Genomic DNA, 26,247 nt, shown 5'->3' on the forward strand with positions numbered 1-26,247 from the left:
ATCCAGAGAACTTGAAAGAAAACCAAAACCTTTGAAAAAACATTTTTTATATTCACCACAGGCAAAATCTCCATCTTCTGAACTACAAATAAAGCTGTAGGCAGGTTCTTCAAGGTGAAAAAGATCAACTGGTAACACAATCTCCAAACTGTCAGATTCACTGCCAATCAAATATGGGTTTTGTCACTTCAAACTTTATTCCTAAATGACTATATTAAAAATAAGATAATTACAAAATATAATATTGCAAGTCAGAAGCTATTTTTCCACAGTTTCCTATCCAAAATAGACTTGAATTAACAGAGGAGAAGTTATTACTAGTACTCGAAGACCACGTAATGCTTTTAGAATATTAGGTTATACACAGACTTAACTCAGGAAAGCACTTAAATCCATTCTTGTTTTCAGGAAAAGGGAAGGTCTTCCTGACTCAGGGCCTCTAAAGCAGAGGTATGACATACCACCTAGATGCTACTTGGGCATAAAGATCTGACTGGTTTGTTAGCCAAATTCTTGAACTCCACAGCAACTCTTAGTCCAATATGTATTAAAAACGAGCCAGATCAATTGAAAGTGCAGCTGTCCTTTAAGAGGCAAGTTGTCTCTACTTTCATACACCACTCTTGCAGCAAAACAGTCACAAGCTGGAATAAAAAAGTGATGACAGTACCCTAATACCACTGATGGCTTAACATCAATATTATGTGCTAGCACATGGAACCCATGGACAAAGCATCATAAAACCAACAACTCCAGTGCTTTTGGGATTTGACTAATTGTGGTGGTTTTGTCTGGGCCAGGTTTTTTGGTAGCAGGGGGGGTTACAGGGGTGGCTTCTTTAAACAAAGAGTTGCCAGAAGCTTCCCCTGTAGCTCATAGGGTTAGGACCAGTCAGTTCTAAGCTGGAGCCTGCACCTGACCACTTAGTGATGGAGGTAACGCCTCTGTGAATAACATATTTGAGAAGGAGAAGTTGTTGCACAGTTACAAAACTGCAGCAGCAACAGGGAGGGAGAATGTGAAAACACCTCCACAGACACCAAGGTCAGTGGAGAAGGAGGGGGAAGATGGTGCTTAAGCCCTGGAAGAAAGAACCCCCTGTGATATGTGGTGAGGACCACGGTGAAGTAGGTTGTCCCCCTGCAGCCCATGGAGGCCACCGGGAAGCAGAGACCCACTCGCAGCCTGTGGAGGAGCCCACACCAGAGTGGGTGGTTGCCTGAGGGAGACTGTGACTCCATAAGAAGTTCATCCTGGAGCAAGTGTTTTTTAAGATGGTTTTATTTCTCATCTCCCTGCTCTTATTGTTCCTTTAATAAATCAAACCTTTTTCTCCCTAAGTTGAGTCTGTTTTGCCCATGACTAATTGCCCAGTGATCTCCCCATCCTTAACTCACAAGCCATTTGTTATATTTCTCTCCTGTCCAATTTGGGAGGGGGAGTGATTTTATGACTTGTTGGACACAAGGCTAAACCATCACACTAATCAACCAAAAATTCTGAGATCTAAAAGCTGTTCTAGGTCATGACCCTTCTCAGGGCTGGATTTTTCCCCTCCAAGATTTCTTTAAAACTGCATCCAGTTGAATCGTGAAAACACACGCAATGAAGCATCTGCCACTTCCCCTGGAGACCTTTCCTCAGCCAACAAGTCTTTGGTTTTTCCCCAAGTTGAGTTTTAATTCAGTTTCATCCCATTGCCAGTTCTCATGGAATCATGGAGGAAGAGTCTCCAGGGAAGGCAACAGGGAAAAAACCAAACAAATGCTAAACTACACTGAAAAAAGTGTATAAAAGTAAGTGAGCTGTGCAGTGTGTTGATGAAAAGGGAACCATGAAGGTAAGGGTTAACTGAAGTCACAAAAGCAGCTTCCCAACTTGCTCTTCTCCGTATTCACAGATATATGTGGATGGCTCCTAAGAGAAAAATCAGCATGAAAAAAAAGGGAAAAGCTTGAATTGTCATTCCATAAATACACCTTTGGGAAAAGAACCAAAGTTCCCTTAGAATTGCTCAACTTCCTACTTCCCAGAGCAGAAAGAAGGCCCCTTTGAAAGTTGTTGTCACAGTCTTGAAAACATATCAGCATTGATATCTTCCCCCTTCTCGTAAAGAAAGGAAACTACCATCCCACACAGCACCACCATCATTTAACAGAAACATTGCAGCACCTCTCACCCTGTCCCTGAGAACATCCAACAAAAGATGATGCTGGGGGAGATATCCTAAAAGATCTGATTTAGTCTACAAGGATTTTTCTTCCCTCACAACTTAATAAATAGTATCTTGCTGCCTATTGAATGTCTCCAACAGCTAAAGAATGGGGGGTTTTTTAAATCCCTTTACTATCTCTATTGCTAGCAGGGATTGATGAAAACAGTTCAGAGAATTAGTGCAGGATGCTATTCTGAAAACATTATCAACACAAAACATTATTAACACATAACTCCTGGATACAAAAAAAACAGACAAGAGTCATCACCCACTGTCAGCCACAGAAGCAAACATCTGTCATCTAAAACAGGTCACATTTTGTAATGTAAAAGCCCAAATTGGTAAAGAAAAAATAATAGATAGCCTCCAGGAAATATCTAGTTCCCACTGCTATCTACAGAGAGACTCTCGAGTAGCATCAGAGGGAGAGATGGGTGAGAATTTGATCGCTGTCCTCCTTCAGAATCCCAGAAGCAAATAAAAAAGGCAATAGCCAGTAACAGCTATCCATGAGAGACCCAACTCATTTAGAAAACAGAAACAATTTGTTAATTAATAAAAAGAAGACTAAAGAGGCTGAAGGGGATTTCATGTGTCCTCATCCACAGCTTCCTTCCTGCGCTGGGCTCGGAAATGACGCTCGATGTTGATCGTCACCTCCCTCTGCAAATTCCTGCCGTTGGTTTTTCCAGCCGTTCTGATCCAAGGGTGCTGGAGGACTTGTCGTGCTGTGTAGCGCTTCTGGGGATCCACTATCAACAGCCTGGTTATGAGGTCTTTTGCTGCTGTTAGGAAAGAAAGACAAGGAGAGAAGGGGAAAGAGCAGTGATGTGATGATGCTGACAGTTCTACCTGCACAAACCACCCTTCTCTTTTTGTCCTTCTGAGTTTTACCACACTGGCTTTCGTGGCTTTCCCCAGGGGATAGCTAACGACTGGATTTACAACTGGTGACAGGAGATGTTACATCCCCAGCACATTATTTTATGCTGATATCATTCTCCCCGTCAGAAGAGAGGAGAAAGTGAATTTAAACTTCAAAGCACTCTGAAGGCATTAGGTGTTCAGATTCACAGGAACGGGCACTTGGTATCTCATCCCTCAAGGAGCCTGGAAGTTGTAGAATGCTGTTGAGCATGCTCTTAAAAAGGCTGTACAGGGAAAGAGGGGTTTTAGGATTTCTGATTTTGAAGAATGAACAAAACATCTGCACTTGGCTGCAAGGAGGAAAAACCTACTACATGCAGACCCTGTTGATCTCAATAGAAAACCTACACTGCCTTCTGCAGAGCAAGGATTTCATTCTCAGCTTTTGAGATTGTTGCATCCATCTCTACGATCTAGCACAGTCCTTTTTCTTACAGAGAAAAATCATCTAAGCAAGGCAGGGAAAATCCTTGCTCTTGCCTCTGAAAAGGAGCAATCCATTACATCAATGAGACTTAACATTCAGATTCACAGCCATTGGTACTACCAGAGGATTAAGCACACAATTCCAGCCAGCACAAAATCACACAGGAGAGATGTTTTAGACCCCCCAAAGTTCACTAAGCTCACTGTTCTGAACAAAAGGAAGTTCTTCCCACTCCAGAAAAGTCTGTCAGTTTGCAGGTCATGCAAAATCTTACCTGCAGAAATATTGTCCCAGTATGGGGAAAGGAACTCGTAGTGACCCAGCTGTATGATCTGAAACAGCTCTTCTTGATCACGCTCCTGACTGCGAAACGGGGGAAAACCGCAGAGCAGAATGTAAAGGATCACACCAGCTGCCCACATATCTACTTCCAGCCCATAGCCTAAGGAAGAAAAGAGAAACCAAATGAATCACAGAATTATGGAATCACAGAATGGTAGGGTTGGAAGGGACCTTTAGAGATCATCCAGTCCAACCCCCCTGCTAAAGCAGGGTCACCTAGATCAGGTCACACAGGAACGTGTCCAGGCGGGTCTTGAAGACCTCCAAGGAAGCAGCCTCCACACCCTCCCTGGGCAGCCTGTGCCAGGGCTCCCTCACTGAAACAGAGAAAGAGTTTTTCCTTATGTTTAAATAGAACTTTTTGTGTTCCAGCTTCATCCCATTACCCCTTGTCCTGTTACTGGATACAACAGAAAAAAGTGCTGCCCCAACCTCCTGACATCCACCATTTAGATATTTGTAAATATTAATGAGGTCCCCCTTTAGTCTCCTCCAGACTAAACAGCCCCAGTTCCCGCAGCCTTCTTGGCCACATTGCTGGCTCATGGTTAGTCTATTGTCAACCAGCACTCCCAGGTCTCTCTCTGCAGAGCTGCTCTCCAGCAGGTCAGTCCCCAGCCTGTCCTGGTGCATGGGGTTGTTCTTTCTCAGGTGCAGGACTCTGCACTTGTCCTTGTTGAACCTCATGAGGTTCCTCTCTGCCCAACTCTCCAGCCGGTCGAGATGCTGCTGAATGGCAGCACAGCCTCTGGGGAATCAGTCAGTCCTCCCAGTTTGGTGTCCCAGTTTGGACTCGCTGATTCTCCCAGTTTTGTGTCAAAAAGCCCTTGTTTTAGAAAGAAAAGTCATAACTGGTAGGGAACTGTTTTGTTCTCATTCTGTTTTCCAAGTAGCACAGAAGCTCTGCTCAGTTTCTCAGAAAGATGAGATGAGGTCAGCAGAAGAATAAGTGGCTGGTACACAACGCTTAGAAGCTGAGCTACCCTGCCTGTTTATAACTACAGCTCTCACAAAGTGCCTCTCTTCTTCAACATGTTCCACAGTGTCTCACAAGGCCATTGTCAATTGGAGATTAATTGAGAAAGCACAGCATATACTTCTAAAATAGTTCTCCTCAGATTCCTTTCAGAAAAAGCACTAAGAGGGTGCCAAGTTTCCATTGAAACTGGATATAACTGGAGATGTGCAGCCCAGCTCCACAGAACAAAAACCAGAAATAGCTTTGCTTGAGTCATCAACAGAATTGATTCTTTTCCAGGTCTGAATCTTTTTAGATATGAAGACTCCAAAATTTCTTCTGATGCAGAACATGCTTTGGCTTGTTACAGAAGTTTAACATACATGTTCACAAGGGTTTGGCATCACTGGGGGCCTTGGAAAGTTGGGTTACAGTGTCACAAAATGGGCTGACCACCCTCAGGTTGCAATATGAAGCTTTGCTCATTTCCCCAGCAATTTCAGCAGTTGCGACCTATGATATTTTATGGCTTGTCTGCTTGGAAATCAGTGTTACATCACTCTAGACATTAATAGTGCAACCGCAACTGATGTCATGCTTGAGTTTGTCAAAAGATGAAAGGCTTCCTTTCACAGATTACGCTGCTCACCAACCTCCCACCCTGCAAAGACATGTCAGTAGGTAGAAGCATTCTGGAGTACTTCCCTGATTAGAAAGTTCAGAGTAACTGTATGATTTACAATGAATTATAAACAGGTACACTCACCTTTCTCAGCGAGTATTTCAGGGGCAACATACGTTGGTGTTCCACACACAGTAAATATGGGCTTCGTAACCTGCTTTGCAAGGCCAAAATCTGCTAGTTTCAGTGTGGTAGATTTATCAGCATTATGTTGAACCTGTACTCAATGAAAAATACATATATTTACATTTAGCAGATGCTTTTTAAGACAGCAAAAGACAAAGGAAATAGTTACTAATAAACAGGAAGATGTTCTAATAGCAATGCCTTCAAGTGAAGCAACATCAAATGGACACGTTATTTGGATAAACAGTATTCAGAAAGTGGGGGTTTTTTCCCCCCCATGCTAACTCAAGTGCATATATTTAAGAGGAGGAGCAACAATGGAAAAAGAAAAAAAACTTGGCTCTACAAACTCTGGCACAGTGGAATTTCCAAGAAACGGAAAGGAAGAAGACAAAAAAATAACCAAGAGTCAATTAAATGGTATTACTTCCTCTTGGGAAAGTAAAGCCTTCTTTTCCTCTGGGAAAAGAAAGAATGCCATGGGTGTCTTTAGGCTTAAACACAACAGGTAAGGTAAGCTACTGACCTTGCAGTGTCACTTGAAAAGCACTTCTGCAGCATACTGGCCTAACAAAAAAAACCAACCCAAAACCCACAAACAAACAAACAAAAGTCTTACTTTCTTGGCAAATTACTCTGCTACTCTACCTGCTGCCCTGAAAAGAAATGAGTCACAGACACCATATGTTTAGAGTTGGAGAAACGGATCCATGTAGAATGTCCTCCTAAATGGGTCTTTTCCCATCTCCTGCATCCATCCAGAAAGCAATCGAAACCCTTCTTCCCATTCTAAATTTGTGTGCATAGCTGTTTAGCATTAATTTGCAATGCAGTTAATGAAACATTACTTCAAGAAACAAAATATACCAAGGACATGGACAGTGGGATCAAGTGCAGTCTCAGCAAATTTGCAGATGCCACCCAGCTGAGTGATGGGGTTGACACGTCTGATGTGTGGGATGCCATCCAGAGGGACGTGGGCAAGCTCAAGAAGTGGGCTCACGTGAATCTCATGAGGCTCAACAAGGCTAAGTGCAACGCCCTGCACCTGAATCAGGGCAATTCCCAGTATGGACACAGACTGGGGGATGATGAGATTGAGAGAAGCCCTGTGGAGAAGCACTTGGGGATACTGGTGGATGACAAACGTCACATCACTTGGCAACATGCACTCTCAGCTCAGAAGGTCAACCACAGCCTGGGCTGCATGAAAGGAACACAGCCAGTAGGTTGAGGGAGGGGATTCTTCTGGAGTATTGCATCCATCTCTGGATGTCCTCAGCACGGGAAAGACATGGACCTCTTGACATGGCTCCAGAGGGTGGACACAAAAGTGATCAGAGGGTTTCAACACCTCTCCTGTGAAGACAGTCTGTAGTGGGTCTGGGACGGTAGTGATTTTCCACAGCAGCTCCTGCAGTGCTGTGCTTACTGTTGATATCAATATTATGACTACCGCTTGCACAACATTGGGGCTGTCCCTCCAGCATTCCTTCCCCCACCTTCACCAATAGCTGTGAGTGGGCATGATCTTGGGAGGGACTATGGCCAGGACAGCTGACCCAGGCTGACCAAGGAGATATTCCATACCATATGACGTCAGCTCAGGAATATAAACTGGGGGAAAGGAGCAGGAAGGAGAGGCGAGATTCATTTCTGGCCTTCCCAAAGCAACCGCTACGCGTACTGAAGCCCTGCTTCTCGGGAGGTGGCCGGACATCGCTGCTGATGGGAAGTAGAGAGTAACAGCTTATCTGCTTCTGCTTTGCTTCCCGCGCGCGCGGCTTTGGTGCTTCTTTATTAAACTGCTTTTATCTCAACCCACGAGATTCCCATCTTATTTTCTCCCCTTCCCTGGCTTGCTTCTCGGGAGGTGGGGGGTAAAGCGGTGTGGTGGGCACCTGGCATCCAGCCAGGCTCAAACTACCACAGCCCTTTTGGCGCCCAACGTGGGGCGAGATAATAGCAGATTTACATTAACTGCATTGCAATTACAGTAAACCAATGAGAGCAAAGTTCCTGTGCTGGTCACGGAGCCTTGCTGTTATGCAGCTTATCTTACACTTTCTAATGTTTGGGAACATGATGCTCCTAACATTGACTCTCGGCTGTGCTTTAACCTTAATAGCTTTGCTAAGCTGGCTATATAATTTTTTGAAGAGGATGAAAGGGCCTGGGAACATGATGGCCCAAATAATAATAGCAAGTCTCATTCTGTTACTGATGAATTTAGTGTGCTGTGGGAGCTATCTTGTGGAGGCCATGGGGCAAAGCACCTCTTTCTCCTCAGCTCGGACTGATCTAGACAATTCTGTTACACAGACTTCCCAGGTCCTTAGTCACCCTTATACGAGAGTTTTAATATTACTAATTAACATGGTTGGTATATTATATATCTTGTGGAATCTGGAGTCATCTGGGTATCAGAGAGTACAAATTTGCGATGGAAACATGTTAAAATGCCCCCTGAAGCGGCCAGTCCCTGGGTGGCAGGGTATGTGGATGAATTTAGGCAAATTCCTAGGACGGTTATCACCTCCTGTAATCTGGGATTTTACATCTGAACAGATAAAAAACCCTGCTTTACTGACACGCTACCTGATAGAAGGGTGTCTTACCTACCCTAATGAGGCCCATCAGGTTCAGGCACTATACTGGGGCCTAGCCTCTGCCTACCGAGCTGCATTCCAGTCCTCTCAGAGAACTGTAATTGAAATGGAAACTCAAACGGTACCTGAGACCAACATAGTTGAGTCAGTCGCAGTCCAGCCCTCTCAGAGAACTGTGATTGAAATGGAAACTCAAACGGTACCTGAGACCAACATAGTTGAGTCAGTCGCAGTCCAGCCCTCTCAGAGAACTATGGCCGAGGTGGAAATTCAAACTATACCTGAGACTACCATGGTTGAGTCAGGGAACCAAACAACAACCACAGTGGTTGCCCCAGTAGTGAAAAAGAAGCAGTGGATAAGGAGGTCAAGTCCATATCATCGATTAGTAAGGGCAGACGAGGAGGAAGAGGAAAGGCTAGAAGAAGAAACTGGTCCTTCGGTAAGGAGATCAGGAGAAGTGAGAGAAATCGAAAAGGAAATGGAAACTACTCGGTCCCTCACCTCAACAGAACTTAGAGATATGCGAAAAGATTACAGTCGCCAGCCAGGTGAGCGGATTGGTGCCTGGCTGCTCCGATGCTGGGATAACGGGGCTGACAGTCAACAATTGGAAGGCAGAGAAGCCCAACAGCTAGGATCTCTTGCTAGGGACCGGGGAATTGATAAAGGCATTGGAAAGAAAACCTCAGTTTGTAGTCTCTGGAAACGACTCCTCTCAAGTGTACGGGCAAGATACCCATTCAAGGAAGACCTTGTAAATGCCCGAGGAAAGTGGACTAGAGCTGATGAAGGGATCCAATATCTAAGGGAATTAGCTGTGTTGGAAGTCATCTATGGTGATCTGGATAATGTCGAGGCCTCCACAGATCCAGACGATGTCCAGTGTACACGGGCCATGTTGAGAAAAGTGATCCAGAGTGCCCCAGCTACATATTCTAATATCCTGGCAATGGTGTATCATCCAGACATGGACATACCAACAGTGGAGAGGGTATCTTCTTGGTTACAGAACTATGAAGAGAGCCTCTGCACCTCCTCATCAGTGTGGGATGATGGCCTGATTGTTAGATCTGCCTCAAGAATTCAGTCATCCACTGTCCCGACCAGGGGAAAGGGAAGTCCCAGACGCAGGAGTACACCGCGAAATGAACTCTGGCTCTTTTTGCGTGGCCAAGGAGAGGATATGAGGAAGTGGGATGGTGAACCCACTTTTAAGCTAGAAGCGCGTGTACGTGAACTAAGGGGGAAGGCAGCTGTTAGAAAAGGACTGCCCAAGAGGGCTGTCAGCAGAGTGGCTGCCAAAACAAAAGAGGACAATCAACAATCTCCAAGACATAGAAGAACTGCAACTACTTCCTTCGAAGCCAATGAGGAGACTTCAGGTCTGCAATTGCAAGGATCAGATAGCGAATACTCTGATGAAGAACAGAAATAGAGGGTCCCTGCCTCCAGCCAGGAGGAGGAAAGGGATGACCGAATCTACTGGACTGTGTGGGTTCGATGGCCTGGCACATCAAACCCACAAAGGTATAAAGCCTTAGTAGACACAGGGGCACAGTGTACATTGATGCCATCAAGGTATAGAGGCACAGATTCTGTCTGGATCTCTGGAGTGACAGGGGGATGTGAAGAATTATCTGTATTAGAGGCTGAAGTGAGCTTAACAGGGGACAAATGGAAAAAACACCCCATTGTGACTGGTCCAGAGGCCCCTTGTATTCTTGGCATAGATTACCTCAGGAGAGGGTACTTCAAAGACCCCAAGGGGTATCGATGGGCTTTTGGTATAGCCACTGTAGATACAGAGAAAATCAAACAACTCTCTAATTTACCTGGCCTCTCAGAAGACCCTTTTGTTGTGGGATTGCTGCAAGTTCAAGAGCAACAGGTACCAATTGCTACCAGGACAGTGCACCGGAGGCAATATCGCACGAACCGAGATTCCCTGGCTCCCATCCGTGAGTTGATTCATCAACTGGAGGCTCAAGGAGTAATTAGCAAAACTCATTCTCCATTTAATAGTCCCATATGGCCTGTGAAAAAATCTGATGGAGGGTGGAGGTTAACAGTAGACTATCGTGGCCTGAACGAAGTGACACCACCACTGAGTGCTGCTGTACCAGACATGTTAGAGCTCCAGTATGAACTGGAGTCAAAAGCAGCCAAGTGGTATGCTACGATTGACATCGCTAATGCATTCTTCTCAATTCCATTGGCAGCAGAGTGCAGGCCACAATTTGCCTTCACATGGAGAGGTGTCCAATATACCTGGAATCGATTGCCCCAGGGGTGGAAACATAGTCCTACTATTTGCCATGGTCTAATCCAAACTGTGCTGGAAACGGGTGATGCCCCTGAACATTTACAGTACATTGATGACATAATTGTATGGGGCAACAAGGCAGAAGAAGTGTTTGAGAAAGGGAAAAGAATAATACAGATTCTCCTGAAAGCTGGTTTTGCTATAAAAAGAAACAAAGTAAAGGGACCTGCACAAGAGATACAGTTTTTGGGCATAAAATGGCAAGATGGGCGTCGGCATGTGCCTATGGATGTTGTGAATAAAATAGCTACTATGTCTCAACAGACTAATAAGAAAGAAACACAAGCTTTCCTGGGCCTTGTGGGATTCTGGAGGATGCATATCCCAGGTTATAGTCAGCTTGTGAGCCCTCTCTTTAGAGTCACCAGAAAGAAGAACTGTTTTGAGTGGGGCCTTGAGCAACAACAAGCTTTTCAACAAATTAAACAGGAAATAGCTCGTGCAGTCGCCCTTGGGCCCATCCGTACAGGACCAGATGTGCAGAATATCCTCTACACTGCCGCTGGAGAGCATGGTCTCACCTGGAGCCTCTGGCAGAAAACATCTGGAGAAACCCGAGGTCGACCATTAGGGTTTTGGAGCCGAGGATATCGAGGATCGGAAGCCCACTACACCCCAACTGAAAAAGAAATACTAGCAGCATATGAGGGACTTCGAGCTGCTTCAGAAGTCATTGGCACAGAAGCTCATCTCCTCTTGGCACCACGTCTGCCTGTGTTACACTGGATGTTCAAAGGGAAAACCCCTTCTATACATCATGCAACCAGCGCTACATGGAGTAAGTGGATGGCGTTGATTACACAACGATCTCGGCTGGGGAAATCTAATCGCCCAGGAATCCTGGAAGAAATCATGGACTGGCCAGAAGGCAGAGATTTTGGAGCATTGCCTGAGGAAGTAGCTCGCGCCCAAGAGGCACCACCATATAATGAATTGTCAGAAGATGAGAGGCATTATGCTTTGTTTACTGATGGATCCTGCCGCGTGGTAGGAAATCATCGTAAGTGGAAAGCTGCTGTGTGGAGTCCCACACGACGAGTTGTTGAGGCCACTGAAGGAGAAGGTGAGTCAAGTCAGTTTGCTGAAGTGAAGGCTATCCAACTAGCTCTAAAGATTGCAGAACGAGAGAAGTGGCCAGTACTCTATCTTTACACTGACTCCTGGATGGTGGCTAATGCTCTATGGGGATGGCTACAGCAATGGAAGAAGACCAACTGGCAGCGCAAGGGTAAACCCATCTGGGCTGCTGCATTATGGCAAGACATTGCTGCTCGGGTGGAAAATATGACTCTGAAAGTACGTCATGTAGATGCTCATGTGCCAAAAAGCCGTGCCAATGAAGAACAATGGAATAACCAACAGGTAGATAAAGCTGCTAAAATTGAACTAGCTCAGGTAGATCTAGACTGGGAGCGTAAAGGTGAGCTATTTATAGCTCGATGGGCCCATGAAACATCAGGACATCTGGGAAGAGATGCAACATATAGATGGGCTCGTGATCGAGGGGTGGACTTGACCATGGAAGCCATCACACAGGTCACCCATGAATGTGAAACGTGTGCCGCAATCAAGCGAGCCACACGAATCAAGTCTCCCTGGAACAGAGGCCGATGGCTGGGTTTTCAGTATGGTGAGGCCTGGCAAATTGACTATGTTGGACCACTACCACGAACACATCAAGGCAAGCGGTATATACTCACCATGGTGGAAGCAACTACTGGTTGGTTGGAAACATACTCTGTCAACCACGCCACTGCCCGAAATACTGTCTTGGGTCTTGAAAGGCAAGTTTTGTGGCGACACGGCACTCCAGAAAGAATTGAATCAGATAATGGAACTCATTTTCGAAATAATCTCATAAACTCCTGGGCAAAGAAACATGGCATTGAGTGGATATACCACATCCCCTATCACCCACAAGCCTCTGGAAAGATTGAGAGATATAATGGGTTACTAAAGACCATGTTGAGAGCACTGGGCAATGGGGCATGGAAGCAGTGGGATAAAAATTTAGCAGAAGCCACTTGGCTGGTCAATAGCAGAGGTTCAACTAACCGTCCTGGTCCTGCCCAAACAAAACCACTACATACTGTGGGAGGAGATAAGGTCCCCGTAGTGCACCCAGGGAAATGGCTGGGGAAGGCAGTATGGGTTGCACCTCCCATGGGAAAAGGCAAACCCATTCGTGGGATTGTCTTTGCTCAAGGGCCTGGCTGTACTTGGTGGGTGATGAGAAAGGATGGGGAAACTCGATGTGTACCTCAAGGAGACTTAACCTTGGGGGAAAAATAACCTGTTATGTGAGTTATCTGTTGTAGATGAACTTTGAAAGAAAAACCGAACAAGTGGACAAACCAAGCCGGTGCTGGTGCCCAACACTGAACATACTGTTTCCCCTGGCCTGGATATTCATCTTGATGGATGAGACAGAAGTTATGACCTGCTCCAGTGAACATCTACAGAGGATGAAAGATATAAGAATGTTGTTTGTTTGTTTGATGCAAGATGCAAGAGGGAATACAAGAATGATGTTTGTCTGTTGAAGAGTGGGGGTACTGGTTAATGAGAGTATATAAGAATGTATATGGATTGTTAAGATGGTTTGTCTGAGCATGACATAAATGGTATGGAATAAGGGGTGGAGACTGTAGTGGGTCTGGGACGGTAGTGATTTTCCACAGCAGCTCCTGCAGTGCTGTGCTTACTGTTGATATCAATATTATGACTACCGCTTGCACAACATTGGGGCTGTCCCTCCAGCATTCCTTCCCCCACCTTCACCAATAGCTGTGAGTGGGCATGATCTTGGGAGGGACTATGGCCAGGACAGCTGACCCAGGCTGACCAAGGAGATATTCCATACCATATGACGTCAGCTCAGGAATATAAACTGGGGGAAAGGAGCAGGAAGGAGAGGCGAGATTCATTTCTGGCCTTCCCAAAGCAACCGCTACGCGTACTGAAGCCCTGCTTCTCGGGAGGTGGCCGGACATCGCTGCTGATGGGAAGTAGAGAGTAACAGCTTATCTGCTTCTGCTTTGCTTCCCGCGCGCGCGGCTTTGGTGCTTCTTTATTAAACTGCTTTTATCTCAACCCACGAGATTCCCATCTTATTTTCTCCCCTTCCCTGGCTTGCTTCTCGGGAGGTGGGGGGTAAAGCGGTGTGGTGGGCACCTGGCATCCAGCCAGGCTCAAACTACCACACAGTCTGAGAGAGCTGGGGTTGTTCAGCCTGGAGAAGGCTCCAGGGGGACCTTGTTGTGGCCTTTCAGTACTTAAAGGCAGCTTGTAAGAAAGATGGAGACAGGCTTTTTGGCAGGGACTGCAGCAATAGGACAAGGGGTAATGTTTTTAAACTCAAGGAGGGTAGAGACTAGGTATAAGGAAGACATTCTGAGGGTAGTGAAACACTGGCACATGTAAAACAGACACACCCCATCCCTGGAAATATTCAAGGTCAGGCTGAATGGGGCTCTAAGCAATTTGATCTACTGAAAGATGTCCCTGCTCATTGCAACAGGAGTTGGGCTAGATGACCTTTAAAGGTCCCTTCCAACCCAAACTATTCTATGATTCAAAGGCCATGCCATGAAGAATGTAGCAGTGTAACTGAACACAGTCTTAATGCTGTCTACTGGCATTCAAATATTCTTTAAGAGGCAAAAAATATCATGAGTTTGCTTTAAATGAAAAATGGCCTGTCTCTGGAACCACGGAGAACAGATCAGAAGCTAAAATGTCTGCAAGAACGCCAGGGAAATCAGTGCTCTGGTTTTGAATGGACAAACTGGGGTATGATGCAACAGATACACTCCATGCCTTAACATCTCATATTTTGCCATCAGACAGTGTTTGAGAAAGCCAAAAATTCCAGATGGTCTCTATCAGAAGACAACCATATCATTAGATCAGATTTATCCCCACCTATCATCCTTACAGAAACTGTAAGCACTCACCCAATTTTGATTAAGCAAAACGTGTTTGGGGGGGCTTTTCCCCCCTTTTTTAATGAAATAAATATTACAGGACTGGCATAGATTAAGCCCAGCTGGCAACAAAGCCCCACACAGCCACTTGTGGGTCCCACAGCTGGTGGGATGGGGAGGAGAATCGGGAGAAAAAGGTAAAAACCTCATGGATTGGCATATAAGGACAATTTAGTAGAACACCACAAGAACACACAGCCTGATAAAGAAGGGTGCCAAGTGAGAGATGCCCAGTGTCACTGCTCACCCCCCAGAACCTCATGCTCAGTCCCAATGAAACAGCCACAGTGCCTTTGCTCCCCTCTCCCTATATACTGAGCATGACATCAGCATGCTATGGAATAGCCTGGCCATGAGCCTTTCTGCTTTCTGGTGAAAATTAACCCTCTCCCAGCCAAACCCAGCACATCTATTTGGATTTGACTTGTAATAAGCTGATTTCCCCAAGTGGAGTCCATTTTGCCCAAGACAGTGGTGGATGAGGGATCTTTCCCTGTCCTTATCTCAACCCATGAGTTTTTTGTTCTAGTTTCTGTCCCCTGTGCAGTTGAAGAGGTGAGTGATAGAACAGCTTTAGTGGACACCTGATGTCCAGCCAGTCAACCCACTACAGCTACAAAAGCTCACAACAAGCTCAATTTCACATATGCTATGAAAATATGTGCATGAATAAATTTCCCTGTCCTATCAATGAAGCTTTTAAAATGACATAATAAAGCTACATCAGGTGGAATTTCCTGCATGCTACTGTACTAAGACAAATAATATTGAAGCGTCTGGGGGGTCAGGAGAGTAGGGGACACACCAGTCTTAATCCCAGCCCTGAAGCCAGCAGCAAAAGGTCTGCCTTTATGAAACACACTGCTGCACTTTATCTTTTCTCGGGATGTTAGACTCCTGATCTCTCATCACAGCACAAGGTGGCAACACTGCACCATCTGTTCTCCCAGGATGACACCACTGAGCTTTTTCACCTCACCTGACAACTGAACAGGTAGGAACAGCACGCACCAGGGGGCTATTGTCACAGCTTGGTGACAGTCGTTTCAAAGAGAGCATGTAACCTGTCAGCACACCTGAAAACATCAGCCCAGAACTCTTCAGCACCTTCACTAACAATATGCTCAGAACAATTCAAAGTCAGCTCAGGCAGAGAGAGCATTCCCTTCATCCCCAACTTGGCACTCTCCAGTCCACCTTTCTGTCACCTGGAGTCACCTTGAGCATGCCAATATGCTTCACTGTAGAAACAAAAGCGTCTTGGCTTGCTTTGAACCTTTCCTCAGGCCACATCATTTACTCATACTCGTGTACAACTGGCTCAAGAGAAATCTGTCCTCTGACATCTACTGCGTGTGCTCTAGCAACATTAAAAGAACATACTAGCCTTACTGTGACACCTAAAAGACAGCTATTAGCGGTTTTGTATTCAAGACTACAAAGGATAGTTCCAAAAGGCCATTTAAAATCGCTGCCTTGTCTTACCTGCTGATAGAGTTAAACTAGCTCACAGAGTCACAGAATCTCAAGGGCTGGAAGGGGCCTCGAGAGACCAGTGCAACACCCCTGCCAGAGCAGGACCACCTAGAGTAGGTCACACAGGAACTCATCCAGGTGGGTTTGGAACATCCCCAGAGAAGGAGACTCCACAACCCATCTGGGCAGCCCCTTCCAGTGCTCCCTCACCTCAACAGGAAAGAAATTCTTTCTTATATTTCTTTGGAACCTCTTGTGTTCCAGCTTGTACCCATTGCCCCTTGTCCTATCATTGGCCATCACTGAGCACAGCCTGGCTCCATCCTCCTGACACCCACCCTTTATGTATTTGTAAACATGAATGAGGTTACCTCTCAGTCTCCTCCAAGCTGAAGAGCCCCAGCTCCCTCAGCCTTTCATTGTAAGGGAGATGCTCCACTCCATCAACTTGGTGTAAGGAAGACCCGTGTTCAGTGCACTTTGTATAGACAGACAATTTAGGCCATACAACTCCTTATATCTTTCAACAGCAAGGAAAGCCAGTATCTGCTAGTCTTGGACTAAAAGCAGACAGAATTGCTGGTTATAGAATCATAGAATCACAGAATCTTAAAGGTTGGGAAGGAACTCTAGAGATCATCTAGTTCAACCCCCTGCCAGAGCAGGACCACCTAGATCAGGTCACACAGGAACTCATCCAGGTGGTTTTGAAGGTACACCATAGCAGGATATTAGAATATTGTGTGAGGATTTCTAGCCGTCCAAGCCAGACATGCAGAAGATTATAATACACTAATGCAAAGCAAAGTTCATCTTCAAAGAAGATAAATTGATCTTTTCCTTTCCTCCTGTCTGTTGAGGACTCCCAGTACTTTGTGTTCCTGTTTGACTTTGTGTCTTTCACAGCTATAACCTGGAAAAACACCACTACATTTGGAAATTAATCTCTCACTCACAAGTCACGAAGTGCCAGCAGCTGCAGAATTAAAGAGTGCCTTAGCTAAAAACCTTGCCAGCAAATTCTGCTCCTTCAGGTAGCATTAAAGAAGCATCTGATTCCTTTCGTGGGACCAGACACACCACTTGGCTCATCCTTGGTAGCAAAGGTTTTCTTCCTGAACACCTAAAGGAGGTGACTCTGTGAGCAGATGGGAGGGAGTCAGAGCAGCTGTCTTCACACCAGCTGTCAAACAGATTTTGTTTCTCTAGCACAAGTCACCACCCTTCTGCCTCACAGCTATGCTGCAAGGAGTCTGATCTCAGTACTGAAAGAGGGAGGGGGAAAAACAAAAGGACGATGGTGGACTGTTAGGGAAGTTTGTAACTAGAGGACAGTTCTGTTAGAGGAACAGTAGTGCCATGGACTAATAATTTAACCAGGTTTCCAGCTCTCTCCTGTGTCAATAATTTTACAATCCACTAGACATCAAAGCATGTTTCTACCTCTTCCTCTGTAGGGACAGGCAGGGTTTTCCTTCTCTCCCCAGTTGTTTATGGTTTTTTCCCCAGTTTGCTGCTTCTCTGTCAACTCTGATGGAAATTTGCCAGCACATTTGAAAGTCATTAGGAACAGGGTTAGATTCCCACAAAGCAGTTTTACAGAAGACTTCCTTAGGAAAACAGATCTTTCCTTTGCCATCTCCCATTTGCTAGAAAGCATTAGGAGGAAAAAAAAAAACCCACAACTGTTGACAAGAAAAAGAAAGGACAGAATTAACCTAATCAAAGGACCTCAAAGTAGGACAAACAAGTCAACAGCCTAAAAGTACACACCTATTTCTGCTCCCTTTATACAAAGAGAATCTAGGGGGACAAATCCAGACTTAAACACCCACATTGTAGGAATCTGAAGTGGATCAAAAGGTATCCCACAACCAAGGATGTTCCTGAAGGACTGAGTACCATGATTCCTCTCCAGAAGGTTGGCCCCAGCCCCTGACCCACCAAGAGCAGAAGAACCCATGAAATCTCCTTCAGTACTGTTTGTTGTTGTTCAGCACTGGCTGATGTTAAGATTTGTGCCAGCTCTCTTTCCTACCCCAGTCTCTCTGAGGAGAGTGCTCTGGTCACTCTGAGGAGTCAGAGGCAGCACATTAACCAGTCAGAAAAGTCAGAATCTTCCTCAAATGGCCTATATTTATAGGGATGCTTATTACATGCTGACACAGAATGGTAGGGTTGGAAGGGACCTCCAGAGATCATCTAGTCCAATACCCCTGCCAAAGCGGGTTCCCCTCTATCAGGTCCCACAGGAACACATCCAGGTGGGTTTGGAAACCTCCAGAGAAGGAGCCTCCACACCCTCCCTGGGCAGCCTGGGCCAGGGCTCCCTCACCTAACACCAAACAGGTTTCTCCTCACGTTGACCTGCCTCTGCAAGGGGGTTGGACTGGATGATCTCTAAAGGTCCCTTCCAACCCTTCCATTCAATGATTCTATGATCCACATTCCAGTGGAACTTCCTGCACTCCAGCTTGTGCCCACTACCCCTTGCCCTGTCACTGGGTGACATGACTAGATAGCACATGAGCTATCCAACACTATCAAGAGTTTACAAACTCATTTGGGTAGTCGAACAGACTAACTTTTCAAAAGGATGTTCTCTGTAAGTGATATCTAACACAGGTGTCCACAGCAAATTAGCAGCAAGGTGAAACTGGGATAGGTACAGATTTCTTTCCCATGGTGTTTGAGTGACACATATGACAAAATACCTACAGGCTGGGGGCCAGTCTGCCCTTGGAAAATCATTTCAGACTGTCAGAACAGGCAACATGATTATTTCAGTGCCACACAACTTTGCCACTGCCCAGCAATCTCCACTTTGGAGTGATGTGAACTAAATGTGAAAACAATCAGAACACACCTCTGTCTTGCCTCTCTCTGCATACCTGCATGGCTGCAATGATTACATATTAGAAAGGGAAATGAAGCATCTGGTCTCAGCTGTTCCACATGCACTAGCTTATTTTCAGTAAATAGGAAGGAGCAGAGCCTGGTTCACCATGGAAAAATCAGCTTCTGGAAAAATCCCTGCTGTTCTAAGTGAAGTCCTTTTTCTCATGGCAAAAGGAGGCATGAAGGCAAGGCCCACAGGCCTACTTCTTCCTGCAAACCAGCCACTTGCACCCACCACCTTTTATTTACATGTAGCCCACATACCAAGGACTTTCATCACACTAAGCAGGATGAGTAGCAAGACCTAGTGTACATGCTGTTGGTTAGTCAAAAGGTTTGGGAGTAAACTGTTGAGGTCCAACCTTGTTCAGCTCCTGCATGTCCTACAGGCTCTGTAGGACACTACACTACTTCTGCTTTTCTCCAGAAATTCACACTGATTTCGACCCAAAATTCATTCTCTTGAAGAACAGAATGGCACAAATGACTAAAACATCCATTATCTTGGGGTTTTTTTGGCTATTATTTTCCACCAGAAGATCAAATCTGACTTGTTAGAGACTGGTATCTATCTATTAGGAGATTTGGAACCCTAGAACAAGGGTGTAACACACAATCAGCAAGGGAGAGTTGCTTGCTGTTATTGTTCTACAATGGCTGTCTGGTCAAGTGTCAATACTACCAATATTTCTATGCATATTCACACATCTGAGCAACTCTATGAACTTCAGTGCTGGATGCAAAGAATGTGGCCTCAGAAATGTGATGGAAAAAAGAATCTCTTTTCTCTGGTGTGAAGTTAGCGTTTGAGCTGACTTTAGTGCTGTACATCATCAAAACACTCAGCTTTTACTGTCAGATTATTTCAGTCAGCTGCATCATACTTCAGCTCCTAAGAAAATAACTTGTCACAGGGTAGAAATCACTGAAGTCAAACACTAGCACTGCAGTCTGAAGGATGTGTGACTGCAGCAGACAAAAAGTCCACCAAATAAATAAGCTAAATTAGCAATTCTAATACATTTAGGTCTGCAAGGAAGATTCCTCCTGATCCAGTGCATACTTCATGCAAAGCAAGGAAGAAAGAATGCATCCCTGCATACCTAAAAGTCAGATGCTAAGTAACAGGCCTGATCTCCAGAAACACAGAAATGCTCATTACCCTTGAAAGCCAGGTCATTTCTATTTGAATTTGTTATCTGCAAGCACTGCTATGGGCAATGCATGGCAGGTCTACATGAAGTGAACTGTAATGGTAAGTTCACTTCAAAAATGTACCCATTTTTCCACACAGTCCTGCCACAGCACATTATCTCTGCAGGGCATTTGCTTAAAAATCACAAAAGATCCATAACTAAAGAGAAAATCGACTCCTGCATGTATGCAATGTGTTTGAAAATGCTTACCAAGAGGTTCTCTGGTTTGAGGTCCCTGTGGACAATGTTCTTGCTGTGGATATAAACCAGCGCCTCACACAGGTCAGTGATCATGACAGCAGCATCGTGCTCTGTGAACTTCACGCTTTCGATGATTGCATCAAATAAGTCCCCACCTGGGACATACTCTAGGATTAGGTAGATCTCAGCTTCTGTCTCATACACTTCAATTAAGCTTACTATGTTGGGATGAGAGAGACTCCTAATGATCAGAATCTCGCTTTCCATCATGTCCTCTTTCCCTTTCAGCTTGGACTTATCAACAATTTTCATGGCGTAGATCTGATTGGAGTCACAGTGGCGACACTCCTTCACCACTGCAAAGTTCCCATCCCCAATAGTTCTGCCAATCTCGTAGTGTTTCTCCACATCAGTTCTGGTTTTGATGGCATGCCTCCTCCCTGTGCTTTCCAGGCCCTGACCCTTGTTTTCTTCTTTGTTCCCTCTGCGCTCTCCTGTTCTTTCTCTTCGTGTCATGTCGCTCTCTCTGTGCACGATATGGCCCTCTCTTCTGGCACCCTCCTCTTTAGCCCTTTGTCCCTCTCTGCCCTCCCTGTGTGTTTTAGGTGGTTTCTCGGCGTCTCTCGGAGTGTCTTTCTTTAGCCAGCCACTTTGGTTCATCACACAGCCACTTCCACTCTCTCCCTTCGCTTCACGAGTTAGCTGCAGCCCTTCTACAGCACTCTTCTTGATTTTCACCACTTCCTTCCCATGGTTTTCGTGTTTCTCCACATCCCTTTCCTTCTCAACTCCCCTTTTTTGTTTCTCCAGCCCTTCATCAACATTCCTATGTAAAGGCTTCCACGTCCTCCTACAGCCACTGCCTTTCCAACCAACTGCCTCACCTTCCAGGCAAGTTTCTGAGGGTTTTTGGCAAGTCCTAATTTTTGCATTCCTTTCTAGGTGGTACCTCTGACACAGGCCCGTGTTCTCAAAGGAGGCCTCGGCCCGCCGTTCCCTTTGGAGCTTTTGCCTGGCCTGCCTTTCCTGCTCACACTTCTCACACCTCACCACGTCCTCAGAACCCTCTTCTAATCCCTCCTCAGCGCTCCTCGCGTGGGTAAGGTACCTCTGGCTTTCTCGGGTTTTCCTAGAAGCTTTCACTCCTTGCTCACTACCCCAGCTCTCTCTAGTCCACTTTTTTTTGGTTCTCGTCTTTTCCTCTTGCTTTGGCTTGGCTTGGCTTTTTCCTTCACATCCAGCCACCAGCTTGGGAGACGTGCCATCGCTGCACGTCTCATCAAAGCCACTGTCCACTTTCAAAGCCTTGTCATACAGCCTGCCCTTCACTGTTTGCTCCTCATTCTGCTGAATGGCAGCACTGGCAGCATAGGGGTTTTCAGGAAAAAGTTCTTGTAATACCACTTCCAGGTTCTTCAAAGTGAGAGGCTCCTTCCCCATAGCTATGAACGCATCACCTTCCCTGAAGAAGTCAGAAACGCTTCGGATTTCTCTCCCTCTCAAGTTGTAAAGCTTTCTCACTCGGTCATTCTTCCAGCGTGGAAATCCCAGAGCTTCTGAAATGTCAGCCATCAGCTGCTCAAAAGTCTGGACCGACCTCCTGTTGAGAAGCAAGGTTATCCTTCGCAGCGTGCGTCCTCCAGGTTTCACCACCGTAATAATCCTCGGCTTCACGGGACTGTGCTCTGAGTGGATGGTGTGAAAACCATTACAGGCTTTAAAAAAAGGGGACCTGTGACTGCTTTCACTCAAACAGGGCTTCCCATAGTTTCCATGACCAACGGGAGGGCAAGTCCCTTGGAGATTTCTCTCTTTTACTTTCGAGCTTGCACTGTGTGACGAATGGTCAAAGAGGCCTTGGCGTCCTAGGGCAAATAAAGAGCAGGCATATTATTCATTTGGCATCACCAGATCGTTCTGAGTAACAGCATTCTGCACATCAGTGTGTGTGACCTCAGAGAGTAAAGGTAGGTACATTCCATGCTCATAAAGAACTGCCAACAAGGAGTAACTCCACACACATGCAACTGCAAACTTTGTGAAGTTGGTGAGAAAGCACAAATGCACTTTGAGACAGAGAAACGCCACTAAAAAACCAGTAATATTTGAAACAAACAGACCCTTCTCCTAAATCCTCTCGTCTTCCAAAAGTCATCCAAAAAATGCAGTGACTTGTGCCAGGATTGCATCCAGACTGTTTAGCATTCTCTTATGAAACTACCTACCAGGAACTCACTCCATTTCTTTCTGAACCCAATTACAATTTTGGCCTCTGTAAACCCCGTGGCAACAAGTTCCATAATCACATTGCATGAAGAAGCTAATTATTTCTGGTTTCAAATTGCTACCAGATGGCTATGTGTGTGCAACCTTATATTCTTGTAAATAATTATCTCCACTTTCCCTGGACCATCCATTTAGTTTCTAGACTTCCAGAAAGAATTCAGTAAATGAGATTCTTTTTAAAAGGCATTAGTTTTGCTGGAATCTTACAGCAATTTTAGAGTCCTTTTCATAGTAGTGTTGGGGAGAGGTTCCCCTGTAAGGAAAGGTCATCTTAGTTTTGTTTGATAATTGGAGTTCTGGTTTTCCAATATTTTGGACTGAGTTTTTTATTCTAAAAATGATGTAAAATCACACAAAGCCCCGAGTATCCTCCCTAGGGACAGGAACAATTCTCCCTCTGGTATTTCATCTTAGAACACCAACCAAAGAAAATAGCCCCATTCCTTAGGTGTAACTCTGAAAAGGAAGAATTGAAAACATAACACCTTGTTACAGACAAACCGAGTAACACCACAATTCAGTGTCTAAAAACACAACAATAAGCAGGAGTAAAAAACAAATGGCCCTGTAAAGTACTCTGATTTCTGGTATTTATTAAGATTAAAACCTGATTACAATGCAATTCTTTTCAGCCTCAAGGGATAAAATTTCAGAATGAGATCACAGAGTGCTTCCAGCTCCATTTAATAGTCTTGTGGTTCAGCTGGGAACAAACATTCAAGATGTACGAATTAACAGGACCAAGCCAAAAGGAAGCAGGCAGAACAGTTACTGAACCGTTCCAAGGAAACCCCCATACCCAAATGGCTTATCTCCCAGAGAATCCCACCCATTTTCATACATTGCTGTGATTCTGTAGTCACAGGGCAGTGGGCAAATCCACAAAGGAAAATTCACCAGGCTGATTCCCCAGAGGCTGTGCTGCCATTCAGCGGGATCTCAACCGGCTTGAGAGTTGGGCAGGGAGGAACCTCATGAGGTTCAACAAGGACAAATGCAGAGTCCTGCACCTCAGGAGGAACAACCTCATGCACAGGACAGGCTGGGAGTCGAACTGCTGAAGAGCAGCTCTGCAGAGAGAGACCTGGGAGTCCTGGTTGACAATAAACTGACCATGAGCCAGCAATGTGCCCTCGTGGCCAAGAAGGCCAATGGCATCCTGGGGTGCGTGAAGAAGAGCGTGGCCAGCAGGTCAAGGGAGGTTCTGCTCCCCCTCTACTCTGCCCTGGTGAGGCCTCATCTGGAGTCCTGTGTCCAGTTCTGGGCTCCTCAGCTCAAAAGTCCAGCACAGGGCCACCAAGATGATCATGGGACTGGAGCATCTTCCTTATGAGGAAAGGCTGCAGGAACTGGGGCTGTTTAGTCTGGAGAAGAGGAGACTGAGGGAGGATTTCATTAATATTTACAAGTATCTCAACAATGAGTGTCAGAAGGTTGGGACATCCCTTTTTTCGATGGTATCTAGCAATAGGACAAGGGGTGATGGGATGAAGCTGGAACACAAAACGTTCCATTTAAACATCAGAAGAAACTCTTTCCCTGTTGAGGTGAGGGAGCCCTGGCACAGGCTGCCCAGAGGGGTTGTGGAGGCTCCTTCCTTGGAGGTCTTCAAGACCCGCCTGGACATGCTCTTATGCAACCTGATCTAGGTGACCCTGCTTCTGCAGGGCAGTTGGACTAGATGATCAATAAAGGTCCCTTCCAACCCCTACCATTCTGAAAAATAAGGAAAAGAAAAAAAAGAGAGAATCTGTGCATGTGAGTGTTCCTCTTTGCAGTATTTCAAGCTATTTGTTTTAATTTGTCCTTTTCATCCTAACAGAGTGAAGCGGAAATCCGCCTCCACACCCAGAACAACAAACAAAAGGGAAAACTAAAAATGCTGCAGCATTCACTCAATCTCCCTCAAAAATAACACACCCAAGAGGCCAGGGGCTGAGCTGGGGAAAGCACAGGAGGAGATGCTGCTGCAGACCTCCACTGAGCTGTTGATTCCACCACCCTGATGGTGGCTGCTTCTCGGTTGTAATCCTCTCTCCAGCTCAGAGCTGTGTGACTCCCCCCCAGCATTCCCCTTAACTCTTGGCTTCATTTTCTTCCCCAGACAAATAAGACACTCCTTCTCCAAATAAATATTACAAAGGAGCCCAGCTGCCAGCACGCTGATGGAAGATGTAAGCATTATATAAGAGCTACGTGTGACTAATGCTTGGTGGCTGCACAAGTTATTTCTGCCTTCATTCTGCTTTTGCAGGCTGATCTCTTGTCACCAAACGATGACTACGTGCGCGCTGGTGATTCTTCAGCAACCGAATATTTACACTCCACCCAGAATAAAGCCTACTGTGAATGAGGGAAGGGAAATAAATAAATAAATGCAGGTGTAATTATAGTTCTCTGAAACCTAAATCAACTCCAGAACACGATGGTTACCAGGAACTGCTGAATTTAATCAACATTTCCAGATTGTTGCGTGCCCGCCCTCATCAAAGCATTATCTTGCTTCTGGGAACAGCAGGTGCCGTTTTTCCTGCTTATAATCTCACTACAACATAAAAACAATGCTGCACTAATAATGGCTTTTCCCACAGATTATGTTTCTGCTATTAACACACCTTACTACAAACCATTCATTTGAAGTGCCTGGCTGCACCGTTGACTGTTTCAATTACCCAAACATCAATTAGGTTTCCTTTCTTCACTAAATTGGCTAAGCTTTAAACAGAAATCAAGTTCATTTTCTTTTTCATTCTCTAACTAATGGAATAAGACCAGTTCTATGTAATTACTAGTGACAATCCAGGACTGTGTTTGAGTGGTTTTTGTACTGGCTTGATTCCTAGCCAAAACCAGTCTGACACAAGCCACAAGTTTATATATCATCATTTTAGCAATAAGAATCACACTGCCTCTTTTTCTAAGGCGAAAAATCAAGTTACATGACTGCTTCAATCAACACATGATAGAATCTCCTACTGTTTTCTGAGGAAAGGGAAAGTGTCACATTTTCTCAAAGGGGTGGTCACAATGACTGTACTTGTTTTAACTGATAACACGTAAAGCAAGCCTCAATCTGTCAAGCAAGTGCTCACACTTAAAGCAGTAAGAAGCATTTCTAGAAAGCCTTCAGAGGTCACACACATACACAAATCCTATAGCTACAATGTAGATTGCTTCAAACTCTTGTTTCCATATTTATGTACAAGTGGGAGAGGGAGGAAGAGGGAAGGTGGGATCAGAAACACCGGTGAGTCTGAGTACTGGCCAATTATACATCAGAGAATAAAATGGCTTTCTTTTACTGTCTTACTGGGAGATAATGGTTACCAAATAGACATATTTCTTGTTAGTAAGTATGGATGCATGCCTACATCTGTCTATTTTCATCCATATACACATCTATTTATACGTGCTTGTGTATCACCAAGAATCAATGCATAAGAGGATGCAAGAGATTGAGAAGGTAGAAAACTGTGGGGGCAGAATGGCCCAGGAGGCTGCTGATGCCTGTGGCTGTGGAAGGGCAGGGGTAAGGCAGCACTGCTGGTCAAGGGCACCACACATGCCACCTGTGCTGCCCATGTGGGCACAG

General features: G+C 45.3%; 1 protein-coding gene across 2 annotated transcripts; it reads right to left on the bottom strand.

Annotated features, from left to right (window-relative positions):
• Positions 1–252: 252 nt before the first annotated feature.
• DCLK3 (doublecortin like kinase 3) lies at positions 253–22,223 on the bottom strand. Of its 2 annotated transcripts, none has more exons than XM_061996669.1 (4): positions 20,379–22,223; positions 5,636–5,768; positions 3,844–4,011; positions 253–3,000 (listed from the first exon to the last, which is right to left on the bottom strand). In XM_061996669.1, the coding sequence occupies exons 1-4, from the start codon at positions 21,939–21,941 to the stop codon at positions 2,804–2,806; spliced, it is 2,061 nt and encodes a 686-aa protein (XP_061852653.1). In that variant the 5' UTR covers positions 21,942–22,223; the 3' UTR covers positions 253–2,803. The 2 variants fall into 2 exon arrangements, with proteins under 2 accessions (XP_061852653.1, XP_061852652.1); XM_061996668.1 differs by having other exon boundaries at positions 253–2,997; positions 20,379–21,898.
• Positions 22,224–26,247: the final 4,024 nt, after the last annotated feature.

This window comes from Colius striatus, chromosome 5 (assembly GCF_028858725.1).
Source record: "Colius striatus isolate bColStr4 chromosome 5, bColStr4.1.hap1, whole genome shotgun sequence".
Taxonomy (NCBI): Eukaryota; Metazoa; Chordata; class Aves; order Coliiformes; family Coliidae; genus Colius; species Colius striatus.

What these genes read in the sequence shown, in the direction of transcription:
- DCLK3 (XM_061996669.1), bottom strand. Translation starts at nt 21,941, where the DNA reads ATGGCTGACATTTCAGAAGCTCTGGGATTTCCACGCTGGAAGAATGAC. An exon ending in TCAAACCAGAGAACCTCTTG is followed by an intron (nt 5,769 to 20,378) that starts GTAAGCATTTTC and finishes CATTGAGTACAG; the next exon opens with GTTCAACATAATGCTGATAA. An exon ending in CTGGGACAATATTTCTGCAG is followed by an intron (nt 3,001 to 3,843) that starts GTAAGATTTTGC and finishes CTTTCCTAACAG; the next exon opens with CAGCAAAAGACCTCATAACC.